General features: G+C 35.8%; 1 protein-coding gene across 1 annotated transcript in view; it reads right to left on the bottom strand.

The window, feature by feature from the left end:
- PKHD1L1 (PKHD1 like 1) overlaps nucleotides 1-20159 on the bottom strand; it is a 154442-nt gene that overhangs the window by 72810 nt on the left and 61473 nt on the right. Inside the window, exons 33-46 of the mRNA XM_027605801.2 lie at nucleotides 19851-19993; nucleotides 19121-19225; nucleotides 18301-18489; nucleotides 17379-17557; nucleotides 16586-16825; nucleotides 14614-15598; nucleotides 11330-11578; nucleotides 10507-10656; nucleotides 8325-8499; nucleotides 7165-7321; nucleotides 6591-6747; nucleotides 5274-5353; nucleotides 4688-4817; nucleotides 3080-3209 (exon numbers count right to left, since the gene is read on the bottom strand). Of these exons, the coding sequence (XP_027461602.2) occupies nucleotides 3080-3209; nucleotides 4688-4817; nucleotides 5274-5353; nucleotides 6591-6747; nucleotides 7165-7321; nucleotides 8325-8499; nucleotides 10507-10656; nucleotides 11330-11578; nucleotides 14614-15598; nucleotides 16586-16825; nucleotides 17379-17557; nucleotides 18301-18489; nucleotides 19121-19225; nucleotides 19851-19993 (3069 nt within the window). The remainder of the gene's footprint in view (nucleotides 1-3079; nucleotides 3210-4687; nucleotides 4818-5273; nucleotides 5354-6590; nucleotides 6748-7164; nucleotides 7322-8324; nucleotides 8500-10506; nucleotides 10657-11329; nucleotides 11579-14613; nucleotides 15599-16585; nucleotides 16826-17378; nucleotides 17558-18300; nucleotides 18490-19120; nucleotides 19226-19850; nucleotides 19994-20159) is intronic.

Genomic DNA, 20159 nt, shown 5'->3' with positions numbered 1-20159 from the left:
TAGTTATTTCTGTGTCTTCCTGACATTCCCTTTTGACTCTTCTCTCCCTTAACAAATCTTTTTCCTCTTTTAAATACCAGTTCAAATGACAATGTCACAAGGGAACCAGGTAAAAAGTCACCTCTCCCGACTTTCCCAGACCTTCTTCTGGATTCCCAGTACATTCTTCCTAATGCCCTGAAGGTGCTCACTGTAACCACACTGCGGTCCCCTCATGTCTGCTGCTGCCGGCCTATCTGCTGCCCTGTCCTTTCCGTTACCTGGCTGCCCCTCTGGGTAACGTATGTAGAGATTCAGTCATTTTGTACACTGAGCACTTCGTACAGTACCTGGCACCACTTGCTAACACTGACGGATTCGACAAATTAATGTAGAATGAATTTGTGAGGGGGAGAAAACTAGAGGAATGGAGCCCAAGTAGGAAGGTGATGTCATATTCCAGGTGTGAGGGACAGAGTCTAAATTAAACTGAGAGCAGGGAAAGACAATGGAAGAGACATTGCAAGGACAAGAATCCAAAGAACCTAGTGATGTGCAGGTCAAATGAAGGATGCTGGTTAGTCAGAAAGTCACTGGGAAAGTTTTTGTGAAGACAGAAATTAGACTATAGGGGCTTAAGGGAAAAAATGGGTAACAAAAATGCAATGCAAAAATGGGCATAGGGGTGCCTGGGTGGCTCAGTCGTTGAGTGTCTGCCTTCAGCTCAGGTCATGATCCCAGGGTCCTGGAATCAAGCCCCGCATCGGGCTCCCTGCTCAGCGGGAAGCCTGCTTCTCCCTCTCCCACTCCCCCTGCTTGTGTTCCCTCTCTCCCTGTGTCTCTCTCTGTCAAATAAATAAAATCTTTAAAAAAAATGGGCATAATATTTAGGCAATTCAATAATTTTTTATTTTTTTATTTTTTATTTTATTTTTTTAAAGATTTTATGTATTTATTTGAGAGAGAGAGAGAATGAGAGATAGAAAGCACGAGAGGGAAGAGGGTCAGAGGGAGAAGCAGACTCCCCGCCGAGCAGGGAGCCTGATGTGGGACTCGATCCCGGGACTCCAGGATCATGACCTGAGCCGAAGGCAGTCGCTTAACCAACTTAGCCACCCAGGCGCCCCAATAATTTTTTTAAAGACAAATTGGGGGCGCCTGGGTGGCACAGTTGGTTATGCGTCTGACTCTTGGTTTTGGCTCAGGTCGTGATCTCAGGGTTGTGAGATCAAGCCCCGAGTTGGGCTCTGCACTCAGCACAGAGACTGCTTGTGACTCTCTCTCCTCCCTCTACCCTTCCCACTGCCAGCCCCCTCTCTCTGTTAAAAAAAATAAATAAATAAATCTTTTTTAAAAATTTAAAAAATAAAAAGATAAAATGAAAGTGGCTAGAAAGGATAGGAGAATAAAGTTATTTTTCATGATAGTGTGGATGGAGAATCCTACAAATCCAAAAGACTCAGGGAAGGAACTGTGGGGAAAGGAAGCCAGGGGGAGTTGAGGATGAAGGGTGCTCGAGCTAAGGATATATCAATAGTATAAGATCCTATCGGTGGTATAGAAAAGGGGTTTAGGCTGGCCTCCCCTAAATTCTCTTGGATTCAGATTATACAGAGATTTCTTTAGAGAAGAAAGTTCTGCAAAGCATCTTTTATGTTATGTGCACCTAAAAACACTTTTCGTTCCTTTATAATAGTATCTAACATTTATTTTTTTAACCTAACATTTACATAGCACTTACTTTGAGCCAGTTCCACTCTAAGTGCTTATGCATACTAACTCATTTAATTCTTACAATAATTCTGAAATAGATACAAAGAGCATTCCAGTTTTAACGAAGCACAAAGAGATGAAACAATATGGCTGCAGGGCTCGTAAGTGGTATTGCTGGGAGGTGGACCCAGGCTGACTAATTTTAGAAGTAGTAGTCTCGACCACTTGCTTTACAAATTCTCAAATACAACTTACAAATGAAACAGTGAACAGTGAGTTAAATTTGGTGGGAAATTTCTTAATTTTTGTTTCTTAAAACTAAATATCCCTCAGCTAAACTCTAAACTTACCCTCTTATTTCATATAGAAAAGCTACAAATGAGAACTTTCTATTCTATTAGTAAGCCCTGTCATTTTGTTGCTTTTTATTCTGCCACTATGTAATTAAAATTTCTTCCAAAGCCAGAAATAAAAAGGGCACTTATAAAGCTGAGTATATATTTAACTTTTCCTAACATCTGCAAGTCTATTTTTAACTTGGAAAATGGCAAACTCAAAATGCCATCTTGAATTTTAATTCTAAATTGAGTCACAACCTTAACATAATTTAGCTGTTTCTTACCATAAATTACTATTTGTTACCTGATAAGCATAACCATATCCAATTTTGCTATTACCCATAATTTGAATAATAAAGCAAAAATAAAACTCCTCTTGCTCTCTTTCTCCACCAATATTCTTGGTGTAGCTATATTACTCTTGTTCCTTTTATTTCTTGCCTATTAATACATATAATTAAACAGAAATTAAAGGTCATAAGCTGTTTCAATTGTAAAATGCCAGACATGTAAAAGGTCATGTTAATCATCACTCATTCTATAATAATTTCTTCTCTTTGATTCAATCATTACTAACAGTCTTACTCCATGGGAACCACTGTCAAGACTGTAAGATATGAAAGAGTTCACTAGCTGCTTTCAACCATGTTCTTTGGCAACCCCAAATAAAGCAGTTCATTTACATTTCTGCATTCATTAATGTATTTAGCTGAAGCTCTAAGAGGTTTCTAAATGACTGTTAATAGCAAAATGCTTTTTTCAAGCTAAATCTTACATGAGAATCTGACCATGAAAAACATTTCTTAGTATACATTTTATAGGTTCAAATTTATACTTTTCCTTATTGTAAATTAATCAATGAAAACAACACACTGGTATTCAACCCAACGTTAACATTTGGCAAGTAGGTACTTGATTGTTCATATTTCTTTATTAGAACTTTCAAATTTAAATCAAATAGTTGTGGATCTTCTGAATCATCCCTCTTTCACATAGCTTAAAAAATCTCTGTCCTAAATTAAAATGATCATGCCCAGAAGACATCATACCTGTGACCTGTGCTTGCAATTACAATCTTATCTCCTGGTTTCCAAGTTACCGCTTCTTGTAAAATCAAAGTTCTTTCTCCTGCCTTTGCAGTATGAGCCAGACGAGTCCAGATCACAGAAACAGGCAGACCTGGAGCCAACATACACACTGAGTATTTCTAAAGATGCATTTTCTTGCATAGTGAGAGCTTTATGCATTTTTAATATTTGCCTGGATTGAATAAATATTGGGAAGGCTCATTTTACCTTAGCATTTTATACCTTCCTCAAAAAAGAAAAAGGAATATTCAGAATGTTTGCTTTATAAAAGTAACAGTTAGGTTTATGATAACATGTGTGGGTCTACAAAACTAAAAATCATCTGCCTACAATGATATACTCCGCTTAAAACAATCTTCTTCTTTTTTTTTTTTTAAGATCTTATTTATTTATCTGACAGAGGCAGAGATAGTGAGAGCAAGAACACAAGCAGCGGGGGTAGGAGAGGGAGAAGCAGGCTTCCCGTGGAGCAGAGAACCTGATGTGGGACTCAATCTCAAGACCCTGGGATCATGACCTCAGCCGGAGGCAGACGTTTAACGACTGAGCCACCCAGGCGCCCAAAACAATCTTCTTTATAGGATCACAATATAAATGTGGTGGTGATACTGTTGCTACAAAGGGCAGAGGCCTATTATCTTTGCCACTGTTGATAGAAATCACTTAAATTGGTAATCTGGAGACAAATGAAATGTGTAAATTTCTGAAAATTATATTAGGATATTTATTTAGCATAATGCAGGGCAACAGTTATCATCATAATAGGGATGTTTATACATTCTAAATTTATAAAAGAAACAGATTATTGCAATACAGAAGACTTCGATATAAAAAGGATTCACACCATGCTTCCTTTAAATAAGTAATCCTGATACCTCAAACAGTCGTTTTTATTTGCTGATACATTTCCAGAATATAGTTATATAAAAGTACAACTATAAACTTATAGTTATACTTTAGAAAGAGCCTATTTTAAAATACAAATATAAGAAGTTACAGTCTTCTGCTTCCAGACTTAATGCCCTTTTATATAGATAAACGAATGCTGTAAACGATCACTATGTACAAAGTGCTAAAATAGGCAAAAGGTGTTATGGGAACACATGGAAAGGAATAAGCAGAAGGGTGTAGAGAAGACCCAGAAGGGCTTCGCCAGGAGTGACCTCGGTTGTGAGTCTTTTTTTTAAAGATTTTATTTATTTATTTGAGAGAGAGAATGCGAGAGAGAGAGAGAGAGCATGAGAGGGGAGAGGGTCAGAGGGAGAAGCAGACTCCCTGCCGAGCAGGGAGCCCGATGCGGGACTCGATCCCGGGACTCCAGGATCATGACCTGAGCCGAAGGCAGTCGCTTAACCAACTGAGCCACCCAGGCGCCCTCGGTTGTGAGTCTTGGTACTCTGAGGGGCTGACCCGCCTGGGATAAATGGAGGCCAGAGATAAAGAGGGCATACATAAAGACAGGAGAGGCCTGGCAAGGTTTCATTTAGAGAGGATAATCAGGAGAATTATCTCTGGTTTTCTGGCTAGTGTCTCCTGGACCAGTTCCCTGAGCCCTTCTGGCTGCCCTACCATGCAGATCCAGGATTCCCTCTCGCACGGCCAGAGTTTTGGTGCCATATACTGGGAGCTCCGGAGATCGCAGGTGTCCATGCAAAGTAATGACTGCCCTGTGTTGAAATGGGGATGCCTCTGTCCCAATCTGCAAGGCATTTCACAAGCATCATTCAAAAGTTAAAACTCAATATCCACAATTCTAAACACTCAAAAGTCATCCTTTCTTTTGAGAAACCCATTGTTCAGTTATCAGTATCTTTCTTATGAAAGATAAACCTTAAATTTTCTAGGCAGCCAAGTACACTCTGTCAGATCTTTGGAAACAATACTGATTGACTTTAGCCATATCTCTGAGCAATTTTTTTTTCTGTGCTATTTAAAATTCTGCTCTATGATAATACACTATCATCTTTCCATTAAAAGCACAAGAATACTCTGGGAAATTTTCCCCAGAAAAAAGGATTTTAGACTGATAACAGAGACCTACATAAAGATGAACTTATGAGAGTCTGTTATAATTAACTAACCATTTTACACATGATATTTTACAAAGAAATGGAGAGACATTAGCGATGATTATGTATTAGGTTCTCTTGTATACCTGAAGAATGCCTCCATCCGTAATTAGAATATTTTCTGCTTGCAGTTCAATGTCAGCTTCATCAAATATTAGAGTCCCACCTATGAACCAACCATACAATTTTGAAATACAACACAAGGGAAATGCTATTTGTTAAATTACACATGCAAATTTAAATTCTTATTCTTATCTGATAATCATTTTGTATGTCACTTAACTTCAGCTCATTGGCAACATAAAGTATAAAAACTTCAGACAGGACCCAGGAGTTAATAGAAAATTAAATGCCTAGGCACATTCTTTTCCCTTGATCATTGTTATTTTCAATGCTTTTAAAGAGTACAGCTTACATAGAATTAAAGTTCTGTAAACACAGGGCCTCCATATATAAATTAAGAACAAAAACAATTAAAATGAAAGAAAAGCACTTTTATACAAATTGTTATAATGCTGACATTACCACTGAACTTTCATCCACTAAATCTGCACTAGCAACACCTAGAGCTTGATTGGCATTTTTAAAGAATGTGCTAAGATATATTCTTATAAGACTGATATAAATTTGTGAACAGTAAAACTTTACTTGTCCAAAAGTCCAACAGATAATAACTTCAAACAACTGAAACACTACTGTTATCCCAGAAGTTAAGACAAAAACAAAATATAAAGGTCTTTGAGCAGCTAAAACCATTATGGCAAAGTTCATACATGAAAGCCCAAAGCATTTTACTCTTGCCAATCATTATTGCTTTTACATGCAATTATAAGAGTTCTGCTTATTTAGTCTTCTACAGTAATAACAGAATATCAAGAAGCAGAGAGGATCCCAAATACAATGAAAGTATGTTCAAAGGCAAAGGTGAGAAGCACAATTGGCATCCAATGGGAGTCAGAGGGTCATTTAGTATAGAATTTAGCAAATCTCTATGATTTTTATAACCCCTGGGACCCACTATACCAGTCTTTTTCTAAATGGGAAATACTTTTCACTGTTATGATCCACCGCAAGTGCATAGACATGTGTGCATACACATATACACATTATTATTAAAACAAAAGTTTCATAAAACATTTAACTTTAAAAGATGCTTACCCATGAAAATCCAAGACACTCTGATATTTTCTTTTCTATTTCCTTAAAAGATTCTGCTTACAACACGCTGAATAATTGTATACCACAAACAGATTCTAATGCTCAATTTAAAGAACACAGTACTATACATTGCATTCAAAACCTCATGCCACTATGGATGTTCATAATCATGAACATTTAGTTAAATTTACTTCACAAAAATATACCATAGACAGAATATAACAAGCAGACTTTCAGAAATTTACCCTGAATAAGCAACATTTTCAGAATAGGTGTATTTTGATCCAGCAAAATTGTCTGTCCTTTTGTAATAACAACTAAAGACCCTTCCTCTGGGGGAGATTTTCCTCCCCATGAGAAGTCGGAGGACCAAACATCAACATACAGGAAGTCAGAATCATCCTGCAACAAAACATGAGAGACTTATAAATTGAGAGTTTTTATCAGAATTCTTCATTCAATTTCTCAAAATGAAGAAATCTAAACAAGTAAACATTTTCATTAGTGATAAAGTATAATCTACTTTAAACGTTATAGCTGCCTGTTGGTTTATTTCACAATAATAATAAAGTGAAAAATCAATTACCAATTACACAACAATCCAGAATAATTCAAAACCTGAAATCTTAAAATGTTACTAATAAGCAACAAAAACATGTGACTTTAAATTTAGTATAGTTACATCTCAGTTATTTTTTGGAGACATTAACAAAGTAAAAAGTCCATTACCAATTACTTCATCTCCCATAATGCTTTTCTATTTTTCCTCCCCCCCCCATTTTCTATTGCTATTATTATTATACCCAACAGCACTTTTACCAGTCTGGCCATGCCAATGCTTCTGATGTTGACACACACTGGAGCCCACCCTGAAGAGGTGTGGGCATTTGTCATACAGATGATATATGTCTTGTTAGAATACTCAACATCACATTTGGCTTCGGCTATGGTGATGAGAACATCTTGCATATTTTCACTGTGAAGAAAAAAGGGGGAAAACAAAACACTGATTTTTTTTCTCAGATTTCTACGTCACGTTGTCAAACACTATTACTGATATGCCTTATTGCAAAAATAATAACCTTATTCTATGATCCATCAAAGGCAGACTGATACTTTTTCAGTCAGTACTAAGACTTCAAAATATTTGTTGAGAAAAAATAAGCAAAGATTAAGAAGCCAGGAAATAAAACTGTACAAATTAGCAGGCATTCCAGTGTTGAAGGAAAACAGCCTAGGTTCAATTTATTGAGAGATTTTTTGTTACTCTCTAAACAGCTACTTTTGTAAGCGACTTTCAGGGATCCTTTTGTTTATGTGATATTCTCACCACATTCAAAGACTTTAGAATTTTTTTTTTTTAGAATTTAATATCCATGTAAAAATGCAAGTCCAAGGTCTTGAGAAATTATGTACTTGTGGAATTAAAATTGCCTCCTATGATTTAAATGATCTGGGGTTTTGAAGTCAGCCTTATCCACTTGAAGAATGATGACAGTGCAGTACATAAATTTGAGCCAAATAATGAATATGTTTAGGAAGAAGGAATCTGGCCAGTTACAATGAAATGGATGTGATGTATGAAGACATGTTTCATTGACCCAATGAAGCAGATCATGGTTGGTGATGAGATGGTGAGGGAAGCATAACAAGAATGTGATTTATTCTTGGGATTTGACTAGGATTTGGGGCAAGTTATTTAACCTCTCTAATTTTAGTCTCCTAACCATAAAATGGGATAAAAATATCCAAGAGGGTAAGGCAGGAAGTTTCCATGGGGTAAGAAGGTGCCTGACACAGAGTAAATCTTTGATAAATGTTAGCTATTAGTACTACGATGTGCCTCAAGCATGACTTTTGAGCAGATGAGTACACATCACATGACTATATTTAAGCACTGTTCTTGCACATGAGAAAGCCAGGAGTAATGGCGTGAGCCTGCATATATGCATTGATGTATGTGTGTGTGAAGACAGCACCTGAAGCCTGATCCCGTGATCGTAAGTCTGGTGCCCCCTGCTGTACTGCCTCTCTTGGGATATATTTCGGCGATGAGTGGAGTCAGGAACATAGTATATGTAAAAGGAGTCGTGGACTGTGACAAATCCTTCCCATTGACCACGCTCACTTCACAGGCTTGCTCAGGTCCTCTGCCTAGAAGAAGAGGATCAAACTGAGGACAGTTCTGCCGTTCAGGCCCTTATTCATTCCCCAAACCCCCAAACATTTTCCACAACATCTTCCTTTTCCTGAAATCACTTCCAATATACACAGGCTGTATGTCAAGTAATAAGGATCTCTAGCAATAGCCAAAAACATCACAAAGTTCATGCACATGATCAAAGGGAAAAAACCCTTAGAACCTTCCTAGGAACCTCTTACTGCAGACACTTCTGCAAACTTCCCTGCGTAGGGTTCCAGCCCCAGAGGATCCAACATTGCACATCAGAGCAGGGAAGGAGGAAGAAATGCTAAGGCACGCGCATGGATTGCGGCAAGGTGTGACAGCTGGAAGCAAGGTAAGAGACAGAAAAAACACAGACACCCAGTACAAAAGTGTCCAAAGAAGAAGCAAAGCTGGTGTTAAGACATCTCAAAAACCTTGACAAATCTTGACAGCACTGCTGCCTTTCTTTAAAAAATCAGCATGTAAACTGATGTCCAAATGATAAATAAGCTCATTGACAAAAATGTTATATTTTCTTCAATATTCTTTGTTTAAGAAGCCAGAAGAGAGGGGTGCCTGGGTGGCTCAGTTGATTAAGCACCTGCCTTCAGATCTTGAGGTCCTGGGATCGATCCCGCAAGGGGTTCCCTGCTCACTGGGGAGCCTGCTTCTCCCTCCCCCTCTCCTCCTGCCCCCCACCCACTGCCCATGCTATCTCTCTCCCTCCAATGAATAAATGGAATCTTTTTTTAAAAAGTCAGAAAAGAAGTAAAAATGTTTAGAAAAGTTTCATCAAATTTTGTTTAAAAATGCATATAAACCATATCTTTTATTTACCTAGAGCATTCCTTTTGGTTCTTCTTAAATTTCATTAGGTAATTAAAATTTGTTGTATACTTAAAATGTCAGGTAGTTAAACTTCACAATAACCCAAGAATTAGGGTTAATAATATCTCCATTTAGGACTCTGGAAAACAAACTGAGGGTTCTAGAGGGGAGGGGGTGGGGGGATGGGTTAGCCTGGTGATGGGTATTAAAGAGGGCATGTTCTGCGTGGAGCAGTGGGTGTTATATGCAAACAATGAATCATGGAACACTACATCAAAAACTAATGATGTAATGTATGGTGATTATCATAACAATAAAAAATAAAAAAAATAATATCTCCATTTAATAGGTGGACAAACTGAAACAGAGGAGTTTAGTTACTTAGCTGAGATGACATAGCAAGTGCAAAATGAAATTCAGTAGCTCCTGAGAGGCTGGGCTCTTTATCCACTAAATAATAAGAGTAATAGTAATAACAGCAAATCACATATCCTATTTCAGATAGCATTCCATCCACTTTACATACATTAACTTATTAAATGTCACAATAATCCTATAAGGTAGGCAAAAGTTATCTCACTTCCCAGATGAGGAAACACTGAGGCACAGAGACGTTGAATAACCTGTCCAAAGACACAGCTTGGGTCTGAATCTTGGCCATGCATTAGCAGGGTTTACACTCATGATCATTATACTAGCCTATCTTTAATGGAAACTAATTGTTCAATAGGAATTAAAAATGTGTTCTCCATTTGGCATGCTCCGTTTATGTAATAAACTGAAAAACTGCAATTTATTATAAACAATTCAACCTAGCCAAATGTTATGAATCTTGAAAAACACATAAACCCAGAAAACAGAGTTCTGAAGAAATTGTTAAAAACATAACATAACATAAAAAAAAACTCTTCAGGCTTTAATAAATAAAATTTTTAATTTCTCTCTTTAATTTTTGATATATAGTGTAATAGAAAAATACCTATGGCTCCTTTTTTCAAGGGAAAACTTAAATAAAAACTTAAAAAAATAAAATAAAATCAAGGTAGTCATAAAGGTGATTCAATGTCCCCTCAAAACACAAAAACTTGGAAGAAGAAATTCAGACTCTGATTTCTTTAACATTAATAACTGCTCAAAGACTGCCATTCTTTTTCCTGACTACTCACCATCGTTACGTGGAATTTTACATAATAGTGTTGTGCGATCAGATTTAAGCCTGTCAACTGCACATTCTGAGCCACACACCAATACAGTTGAGGTCTGTGGATTAAACCCAGTGCCGGTCACAGTCATGGTCTGACCACCACCAAAGCTTCCTAGTGAAGACATACAAGAGGGAAAAACAGTTCATGAAAAGAAAACCTCCTCTATTTATTTTAAAACCTGAAATGGAAGTTACACTAAATGAAACAATTCTTAGAACTGAAGTTATATATTGTATTATACTGTATTATATTAATGCAACAAAACCTTTACTGAATAAGTGTTACATCCCATCATTTATTTAAACTACTTCTAGGAACTAAAACTTTATTTAAGAGAGATGTCAAAAGAATTTCAGAGTAGTCAAAAGATAAATGTAAAATTACTATTTTAATTAGGAGTACATTGCTTATACTTTCTTAAGGTTTTTAACCACTAAAATAATTTTCAAATAGAAAAAAATATTTATGTATTAATAATTACAGGTCAGTGATGTCTAAACATGATTTTATAAAAAATTTTCACATATAATCTGGACATTTTAAGTAGGATTAAACTTGAAGTTAATTATATAACACTAAGAGAAATATAGGCCATAAATGAATATTTAGAGATGATTAGCTGATACACATGCATGCATATTCAATGCATAAACAAAAATATTTTAAATGTGTTATAGGGACTACAAATTTTAGCATTGTTTGAAGAATATTTTTTTTCTAAATAAGGTAAGTGTTTACTGAAACAATACAAAGTATCTGTAGGTTCCTGCACATTCATGACTACCTTGGCTTGGATGAATATTTTGAATAGTAAGTGGGTACTCAAATACAACTGCGGACACAGCAAAGCCTTTTGTCTTATGATGCATTGTAACAGGAAAAGTGCCACCAACATGATCTCCAATTATGCACTGCAATATGCTATCATTGACCATGGTTACGTTACACGGAATGTTGTCTATCATCACCAAAATGTCCAAGATATCAATACCAAAATTAGATCCAGTGATTTGAATTTTGGTTCCTGGTGGACCTTTAAAAAAAAAAAAAGCAAAAAATATATCTAAATTCCAGTACTTATACATGCATTTAAAGATACACCTAATTACTCCCATAAACAAAATAATATCCAGTATTTCAAAGCTTATATATAAATTATATTTATATAAATAAAAATATAAATTTTATAAATATTATAAATATATATTAACAAAACACAAAGGCTATACCATATGTTACAATCTACAGCATATTTACAATAACTTATCTCAACATTCATTCTTTCCCAGCCCTTCTATCCATTCCACTGCATTCTTATTCTACTGCTATTGTTAATGTTAGTTCAGGCTAGTGGAGAAGAGGAAACAAGGGAAGAGAGATGATTTCGAATCAGGAACTATGAATGTCTCAGCAGGAGTTGTGGGCTGGAGTATATTTTAGGGATGGGGCTTACTATTTTTTATTTTTGGTACTTCCCTGCTATTGGCAACTCTTTTGAGGATGGATTAGTTTTCTTAATTTAAATATTTTCAATATATAAGCTTGATAAATTATGATAGGTAAATAATTAGTTGTAAGATAGTATACACAGAAATAAGGAATTAATTTAAAGAATTATAAATGGAGGAGATTATGCTAAGTGAAATAAGTCAAGTAGAGAAAGTCAATCATCATATGGTTTCACTTATTTGTGGAACATAAGGACTACCATGGAGGACACTAGGAGAAGGAAGGGAAAAAGGAAGGGGGTGGATCAGAGGGAGAGACGAACCATGAGAGACTACGGACTCTGAGAAACAGAGGGTTCTAGAGGGGAGGAGGTTGGTGGGGTGGGTTAGCCCGGTGGTAGGTATTGAGGAGGGCATGTATTGCATGGAGCATTGGGTGTTATACGCAAACAGTGAATCATGGAACACTACATTGAAAACTAATGATGTACTGTATGCTGACTAACATAACATAACATTAAAAAAAAGAATTATAAATGAATGTTGATATTGATGCCTTGAATAAATGTACATAGAACAAAGTACTTCAATTTTTCTGTTCCCTTCCTTCCTCCTTTTGACAAAAATGTATTGAGGGCATTAAACACAAAGAATTTGTCATAGGTCATCCAAATGAATACCTACATACCTAAATAATAAGTGAATAGGTACAAATCAATGTAACTTGTTATACATACAGAGTCACCAAGTAGTAGGCTGATTTTAATTCAAGTAGCAATAGTAAAAAGAACCATATAACTGACCATAGTAAAGATCACTGATATTTAAATTGTCATTTTAAAGACCACAGATATTTATGAGACTTTCATGTTAGGAATAGTTTTAAGATATGAGCCAAAAAAATGTTTTTTAGGCCTTAAATTTTTAATTTTGTCTAGCATTTTCACCTTTCAAATGGAAGCGTTGTTCTAACTAAGTGTGATCTATTACTTTGTTTCCTTAGTAAATAAAACAGCTCAGTTCTCACTTGTCTGCAAGTCTTCTATCTTCAAATACATTGTTTGAAAGACACATTCAAAGAAAGAGATGGGACAGAAATGGTTCATGGAAATAAAAACATATGCCAATATCCAGTTCATCATTTGCAATGATTACAAATATATGGGGGAAACTATGGCATTACTATTATTCATGTTTGCCTCTTTTTTTAAGATTTTATTTATTTATTTGAGAGAGAGAGAGCATGAGAGAGAGCATGAGAGGGAAGAGGGTCAGAGGGAGAAGCAGACTCCCTGCTGAGCAGGGAGCCCAATGCGGGACTCGATCCCGGGACTCCAGGATCATGACCTGAGCCGAAGGCAGTTGCTTAACCAACTGAGCCACCCAGGCACCCTCATGTTTGCCTCTTTTAAAATTTTCTAAATGAGAAAACTTGATGTACCAAAGAAAATTTCAATAGCAAACTTCTCGAAGGGAGAGAATACATCTTACCCAAACCTGACCACATTTTCTGGTAATATAAACTAAAAAAAGACTATTTTTAAAAAGCTAACATTTAATTAGTTCTTTATTAAAGTTGCCATTCGAAGTTACATTATACAAATGAATTTCTTTAACCTTAGGTACTTGCATGTATAAGGAAACTAATATTTAAAAAGCTTTGTCCAAAGTTGCATCACTGTGAAGTAGAAGAACCGAGATTTGAACCTAGGCATCAAGGTCATGTTTCATCATTACACTATAGTGGTCTCTCTAGAATTCATTATGTAGATGATAAGCATTCTAAGAGCTTAAAGATGTTCAGAAACAGCATAGAATAATGACAAAAAATTAAGAAGACATCTTAATCTATCCTTAGCTTGGAAAAATGAGTTCTGTTAAATCATTAAGTAAATCTTATTTCATAATATTTTATTTCTATCTGAATGGGTCAATTACCTCCTTAAAAAGAACTCTGTTGAGTTAATAAGTTAGTATCCAATTGTAGTTTCATGGAAATAAGATATACAGAAAAACTCTCAATGTTTAGTAACCTACTTCTGAATTTTACAGTTGTTTCCTATGCCATATCAACATTAATGACATAAATTATCAGTTTTAATTCATAGATATCCATCTATTTCTTCCTCATTTTGAGATTTAGGTCAAGTTAATGGGGATTTTGTTTCAAAATAGAAGTTGGAATTTGTTGGTTTTTTTTTAAGATTTTATTTATTTATTTGACAAAGAGAGAGAGACAGTGAGAGAGGGAACAGAAGCAGGGAGAATAGGAGAGGGAGAAGCAGGCTTCCTGCTGAGCAGGGAGCCTGATAACCTGATGCGGGGCTCAATCCCAGGACCCTGGGATCATGACCTGAGCCAAAGGCAGACGCCTAACAACTGAGCCACCCAGGCACCCCAGAAGTTGGAATTTGACTAAAAATTTTATCCCAAGATAAAATTATGCAAAAAATAATCACAAAATGGAAACTACACAGAAAAATCCCATGTATTTATTGGGTTAAGTGGATTGTCTAAAAACACATCTTAATAATCATTTATAAACATTATTCCAATTCTACACTAATAAATATTACTGATAATAACGTATCAAGACAACAAAAGGAAAGTACTGAAGTACCTGTATTTGGGACAAGTTCTCTGAGAAGTGGAGTATCTTCCAAGGCATACGTAAATGACAGAGGTGGATAGGCAACTGCATTAACAAAGATCTTCACACTGACCCTTCCAGCTGTCCCTGCTGGGGTGTAGCAGTGGACTTCACTGGAGTTGACAGAAATAATTTCACAAGGTTCATCCCCAACAGTGACTGTGGTGTTGCCTGGGAAGAAGCCGTTTCCCGTGGTCACCAATATAGTTCCACCAGCAATGCTTCCAGAAGCTGGTGTGACAGATGCTACCGCGGGGCTGCTAACAGTAAGGTTTCCCAGAGCCAAGCCTTTCCTTCCCACCACAACACTAAGAGAATGAAGTCCAGCTGGGAGAGGACTCACAAGAACAGTGATGTTATTTTCATTAACATCTACTGCTCTGAACTGTTGGTTTCCAATGAAAACAACAATGTCCTCCAAGGTAGTGTCAAAACCTTCTCCTTCAATAAGAACTTTTACAGGTCCTTCGATAGAGTATGGAAAGATTCTTGTTACAACAGCAGTGATGCTTTCTAAGTATGAAAAGCTGCAGTTCCCCTGACACTGGGCAGGCACTCCATGTACCAGAAGATCCACTTTCACAAGCTGTTGGGGAGCAGGAGATGTTTCACACTTGATGACTGTATAATTTACTGATAGAATTTTACAGGGAAAATTACCCATGAAGACTTCTACACCTGCAGAAGAAACTGCAAATCCAGAGCCTTTTATGGTCACTCTTGTCATTCCCGTAGTTGATCCTGCATTTGGCAACACCATGTCTATGCTTGGCAAAAGTACAAATCGCCTGTCAAATTCGTTGGACAGCATATTGATAGCCATGCCCAGGTTGTAGACAGTTAACATGACAATTTCCCTGATGCCAACATCCATTGAGTTTTGAGGGTCAATATGACATATAATCGAACTGTCACTACTTTCTTCTACAATACAGGGGTAGCTGCCAATTGTAACCTGAATGTAAAAGGAATATGGAAACAAGTCAATACATTACTCTAGTGTGAACTTAAATTTTATATTAACAACAACAAAATTTTAAAAAATTTAATCTTGTGCGAACTTTTTTATTCATAAAAATAATTTTGGGAGCTGATTAAGACATCTCTTGGATTAATCTTAAAACTAAATTATGACCACACATGAATGTTCATAGCTACATTATTCATAACAGTCAAAAAGATGAAAATAATCTAAATGCCCATGACTGGTAAATGGATGAATACGTTGTGTATATTATATAATGGAATATTATTTAGCCATAAAAAGAAATTAAGTACAGAAGGGAGGGGGGTGGGGGGGATGGGGTAACCAGGTGATGGGTATTAAGAAGGGCACGTGTTGTGATGAGCACTGGGTGTTATATGCAACTAATGAATTGTTGAACACTACATCAAAAACTAATGATGTACTATATATTGGCTAACTGAACATAATAATAATAATAATAAATACTTAGGCATTATGGGAAATTATTCTTCATTATTTCAGGAGCTGTTGAATGCATCAAAAAAAAAAGAAACGAAGTACTGATAAACATGGAACAACATGGTTGAACCTTGAAAACATTATGTTTTGTGAATAAAGCTGGTCACAAATGACCATGTATATTATTCTATTTATAAGAAAGGTCCAGAATAGGCAAATCCATAAAGACAGAAAGTAAATTAGTGGTTATTTAGGGCTGGGAGGGTTTAAGAGATTGATGGTAATATCTAAGGGTGAAGGGTTCCTTTCTGGGGTAATAAAAATGTTCTAAAATTGAATGTGGTGATGGATACACAACTCTGAATATACTAAAGGCTACTGAACTATGCACCTTAAATGGGTGAATCATATGGTATATTAATTATATTGTAACAAAGCTGTTAGAAACTAAATTATGAGGTTGTGGATGAAACATTTTCCTTTTATTGAGTATACGGGAGATCTTTATATTCTTACCTTATTAGCACATGTGAGATTACTGAAGCCATGTCCAGTAATTGTTATCAATTCATTTCGTGTTCCAGCAGATGGACTAATGTTGTTTATAGATGGTGAAAAACAGCTTGAAAGCTCAAAGACCAATCCATCTGAATTTTTAACCCTGGTATTGTTGGGGCCACACGAGGGATCTGTTGCTAGGCAGCCTGCCACAGAGCTCCCCAAGTGCAAATTCACAGGTCCTTTAGGCAAAAGAAACTGCCTATAAGTCACGGATAATATTCTAAAACAAGAACTGTTTTCAGACTGCATTACTCTTTATTTTAATGGTGGTGGTTTATATCCTGTTAAAAATTGTTTTGGGTTTTGTTTTAATGACAAGAGGGGCTCAGGCAGTACAAAGTTAAAATAAAGACCTGGACAAAGGTGGTGTAGTAAAGAGAGAAGAGTGAATATAAAAATTAATTTATTTTTCAATTTGTCTAAGGCTAGGTCCTATGATGAAAACAAAACAATAACATCATCTCTCATTTTGATATATTTTGGGGGGCATACAGAGTGTCAAAATTTCTTCATGCTACATCTCATTTGAGGCACAGAAGGATTCTGGGAGAATGGCAGGACAACATTAACACGGGCCTCATTTTATAGAATAGATTCCAGCCTCAGAACTGTTCAGATCTATCCAAGGTCATGTAGCTGGTCAGAGACAGAAGCAGGGTTATACCCAGTCATCTGCTTCCTACTCCAAAAGGGTCACATGCACCCTAGGTCACTGGAGTAAACAGTAAAGATGGTTTCCATCTCTAACCCTCTTACCCTGAGCATATGTGGCTTCGGTGCTACCCACAAACAGGTGCAGGGGAATGTGCCTGGTTTCAGCTGGTAAAACATTAATGACTCCTTGGAGAAAAATGGAGCAAGCCTCATCAACATACCCGCTGCTGTAATAATGGATTCCAGGTGAAGTAAATTGGTAAGAAAATGAACCTGCCATAAAATAAGATTATACGTAATAAAGAAGTAATTAATGCATCCTCCAAAAGAAATTTCAAATGATCATTCATACACACATGCAGATGACAGGATTCTTACTTTTTATGCATGTGATATTTCAACAGGAAGTAGTAAAGAAAGGACTCACTGGCTATACAAGAACTATCTTCTATAATGAAATTACATTCCAGGAAGACAAGATCCGGCATTAATTTTTCTAGAAAATCATGTCCAGTCTGGCATAATTTACCACATTTTAAAGAAAACTTCACCATTCAGTGCAAAACAAACAATACTTTGTATTCATGAGAAAAAGTTCAAACTGCTATATGTATAGAACAGAACATACAGTTTAAAAGGCACACTTTCACTGAGTTGTCTTAAGAGAAATACTCATTTGCTGATTCCAATCAACTGAAGTTTGTTACTTGCTACCAAGTTGGTATGATTAAAACACATACTCCAATTTTCTTTGTATTTTGCTTATTTTGATATTTTTTGAATTGATTATTCCAGAATAAAGATATTTCTGAATCAGAACTCATCTCTGATATATAAAATACCTTGCTTACATTCATTTATAATATTTTTATAAATGTGCAACATTTTTACTACAGCAATAAAATGCCAACTATTTACACATATAATTTATGCAAAAGTATTTTAAATCTATACATCTTTTTATTATATCTAGGAAAGAGAAGCATGACACAAAATGCAACAAAGTCTAAGCATACCTGATGCAGATTTTTCTCTTCCATTCGTAAATCCTTTGCCATCATAAATTACACTTCCAGGACTGGATACAGAGAAAACCCTGTATCCCATTCCCCTAAGAAATGGATGTGCTTGCCAATGCCACGTCACTGTGTCTCCCACAGATATATTTAAGACTGATGGTGACCAGGCATAACCTAATCCATGTACTGGAAGCAAGAATTGAGACACATTTTTTTTTAAAAAGGAAAAGTAATAAAAATTCTTAATAATTATCTTTGAAGTATTACATTTTTAAATTTTTATGTGCATAATGAGAAGATAATGAGAAGTGAGGGATAAAAATAAACCGCACACTTCCAAAACTGATAATCAAGAGACAATTTGAAAAAAAAATCAGAAAGTCAATAAACAAGTTGTTCAGAAATATCCCACGGAATATTTTTCAAAGCTGTGTTCAATTCTTTAAACATAAGAATTTTCTCAGGCATAAAGGCATGCCAAAGTCTATATAATTTCAATTTGAATATTTATTTAGAAACCCATGGCCAATAACAAACTACCATAACTTGGGAGGTTCTGTACTGAAGTAAAACCTAATGGCAATTCCTCAGCTTGCAAATTGCAGTCTAGGCTTGTAAACTCAAGTCTACCACTGATTCATTCTATATGTGCCCCCCTAGGTCAGGGGATAAATTAGAGACAAACTATTGATGAATTATAGAAAGAAATAGCAATATTTTTCCTCTGAATACTTTGAAGTATTAAATAAATAAAAATCAGATCAACTTCAGGGTAGAGAGCTTTCATTATTTACAACATATAAATGTTGGCTGATACCTGAATCTTCTCCAATATTGGTAATCCTGAATGTATTCCCTGTTGAATGAAGAATACATTTTATGACATTTTCTGATGATGAAATCACATCACAAGGGAAGGACCCTAGAAAGAAAAGAAAAAAGATGGGGGAAAAAAACATTTTCTCAAATATTTTTTGTAAAACATAGAGATGAAGTATAATTAGTAAACAATTAAGGCCCTGCAAAAGCTCCACATTTAGTAAAATCTCTGATACTTTTCTGAGAGTTATCATGTTTGAGTATTGATTAATTTTAGAACAGAGGCTTTCACTTTTTAAAGTGTTTTATACATATTAAATATAAAATATTTATTGAAATCAAAAGCAATTATTCAATTCCTCTTTACCACCTTAACCAAACACACTTAGCCTTTTATATGTTAATAGCAAAATAAAGTTTCCATGATTGAGAGTACTGTGTAATAACTCAGCACCTAAAAGCACATCTTCTAATTTATTTTTTATTTTTTTAAAATATTTTATTTATTTATTTTTCTGAGAGAGAGAGTGAGCATGAGCAGGGTGGGTGGGGGCGGGGGCAGAGGGAGCAGCAGACTTCCCGCTGAGCAGGGATCTGATTTGGGACTCAATCCCAGGACCCTGGATCATGACCTGAGCCAAAGGCAGATGCTTAACCAACTTAGGCGCCCTAAGCACATCTTTTAAAGTAAAAAAAATGATAACACCCTTTTGTGAGGGTGCTCTTACCTAAGAGCACGGTATTCTCAGCTGGTATTGTGCTGAACCCCAAACCCATTATAGTGATTTCAGTTCCACCATATAAAGAGCCCCTCTGTGGAAACATGGCAGTCACTTCCAAAATATACTGTATAGAAGCATTCAATTTGTCTCTGCAAAAGAAAAATTAATAGATGTTTTGAGGAGTTTTCCATGAGATCCTATTGCTAAACTCTTGTTAGGATATGAGTCATTTAGGAAGAGGAAGTAGTTGAATATTTAATTAGAGATTACTTTTTCAAACTAAATAATCTGATAACATCATGACCTTAATTTGGC

Source organism: Zalophus californianus, chromosome 4 (assembly GCF_009762305.2).
Source record: "Zalophus californianus isolate mZalCal1 chromosome 4, mZalCal1.pri.v2, whole genome shotgun sequence".
NCBI classification, from domain to species: domain Eukaryota; kingdom Metazoa; phylum Chordata; class Mammalia; order Carnivora; family Otariidae; genus Zalophus; species Zalophus californianus.
Note: the sequence above shows the minus strand (reverse complement) of the source record. Positions and strands in the feature narration are given on the sequence as shown.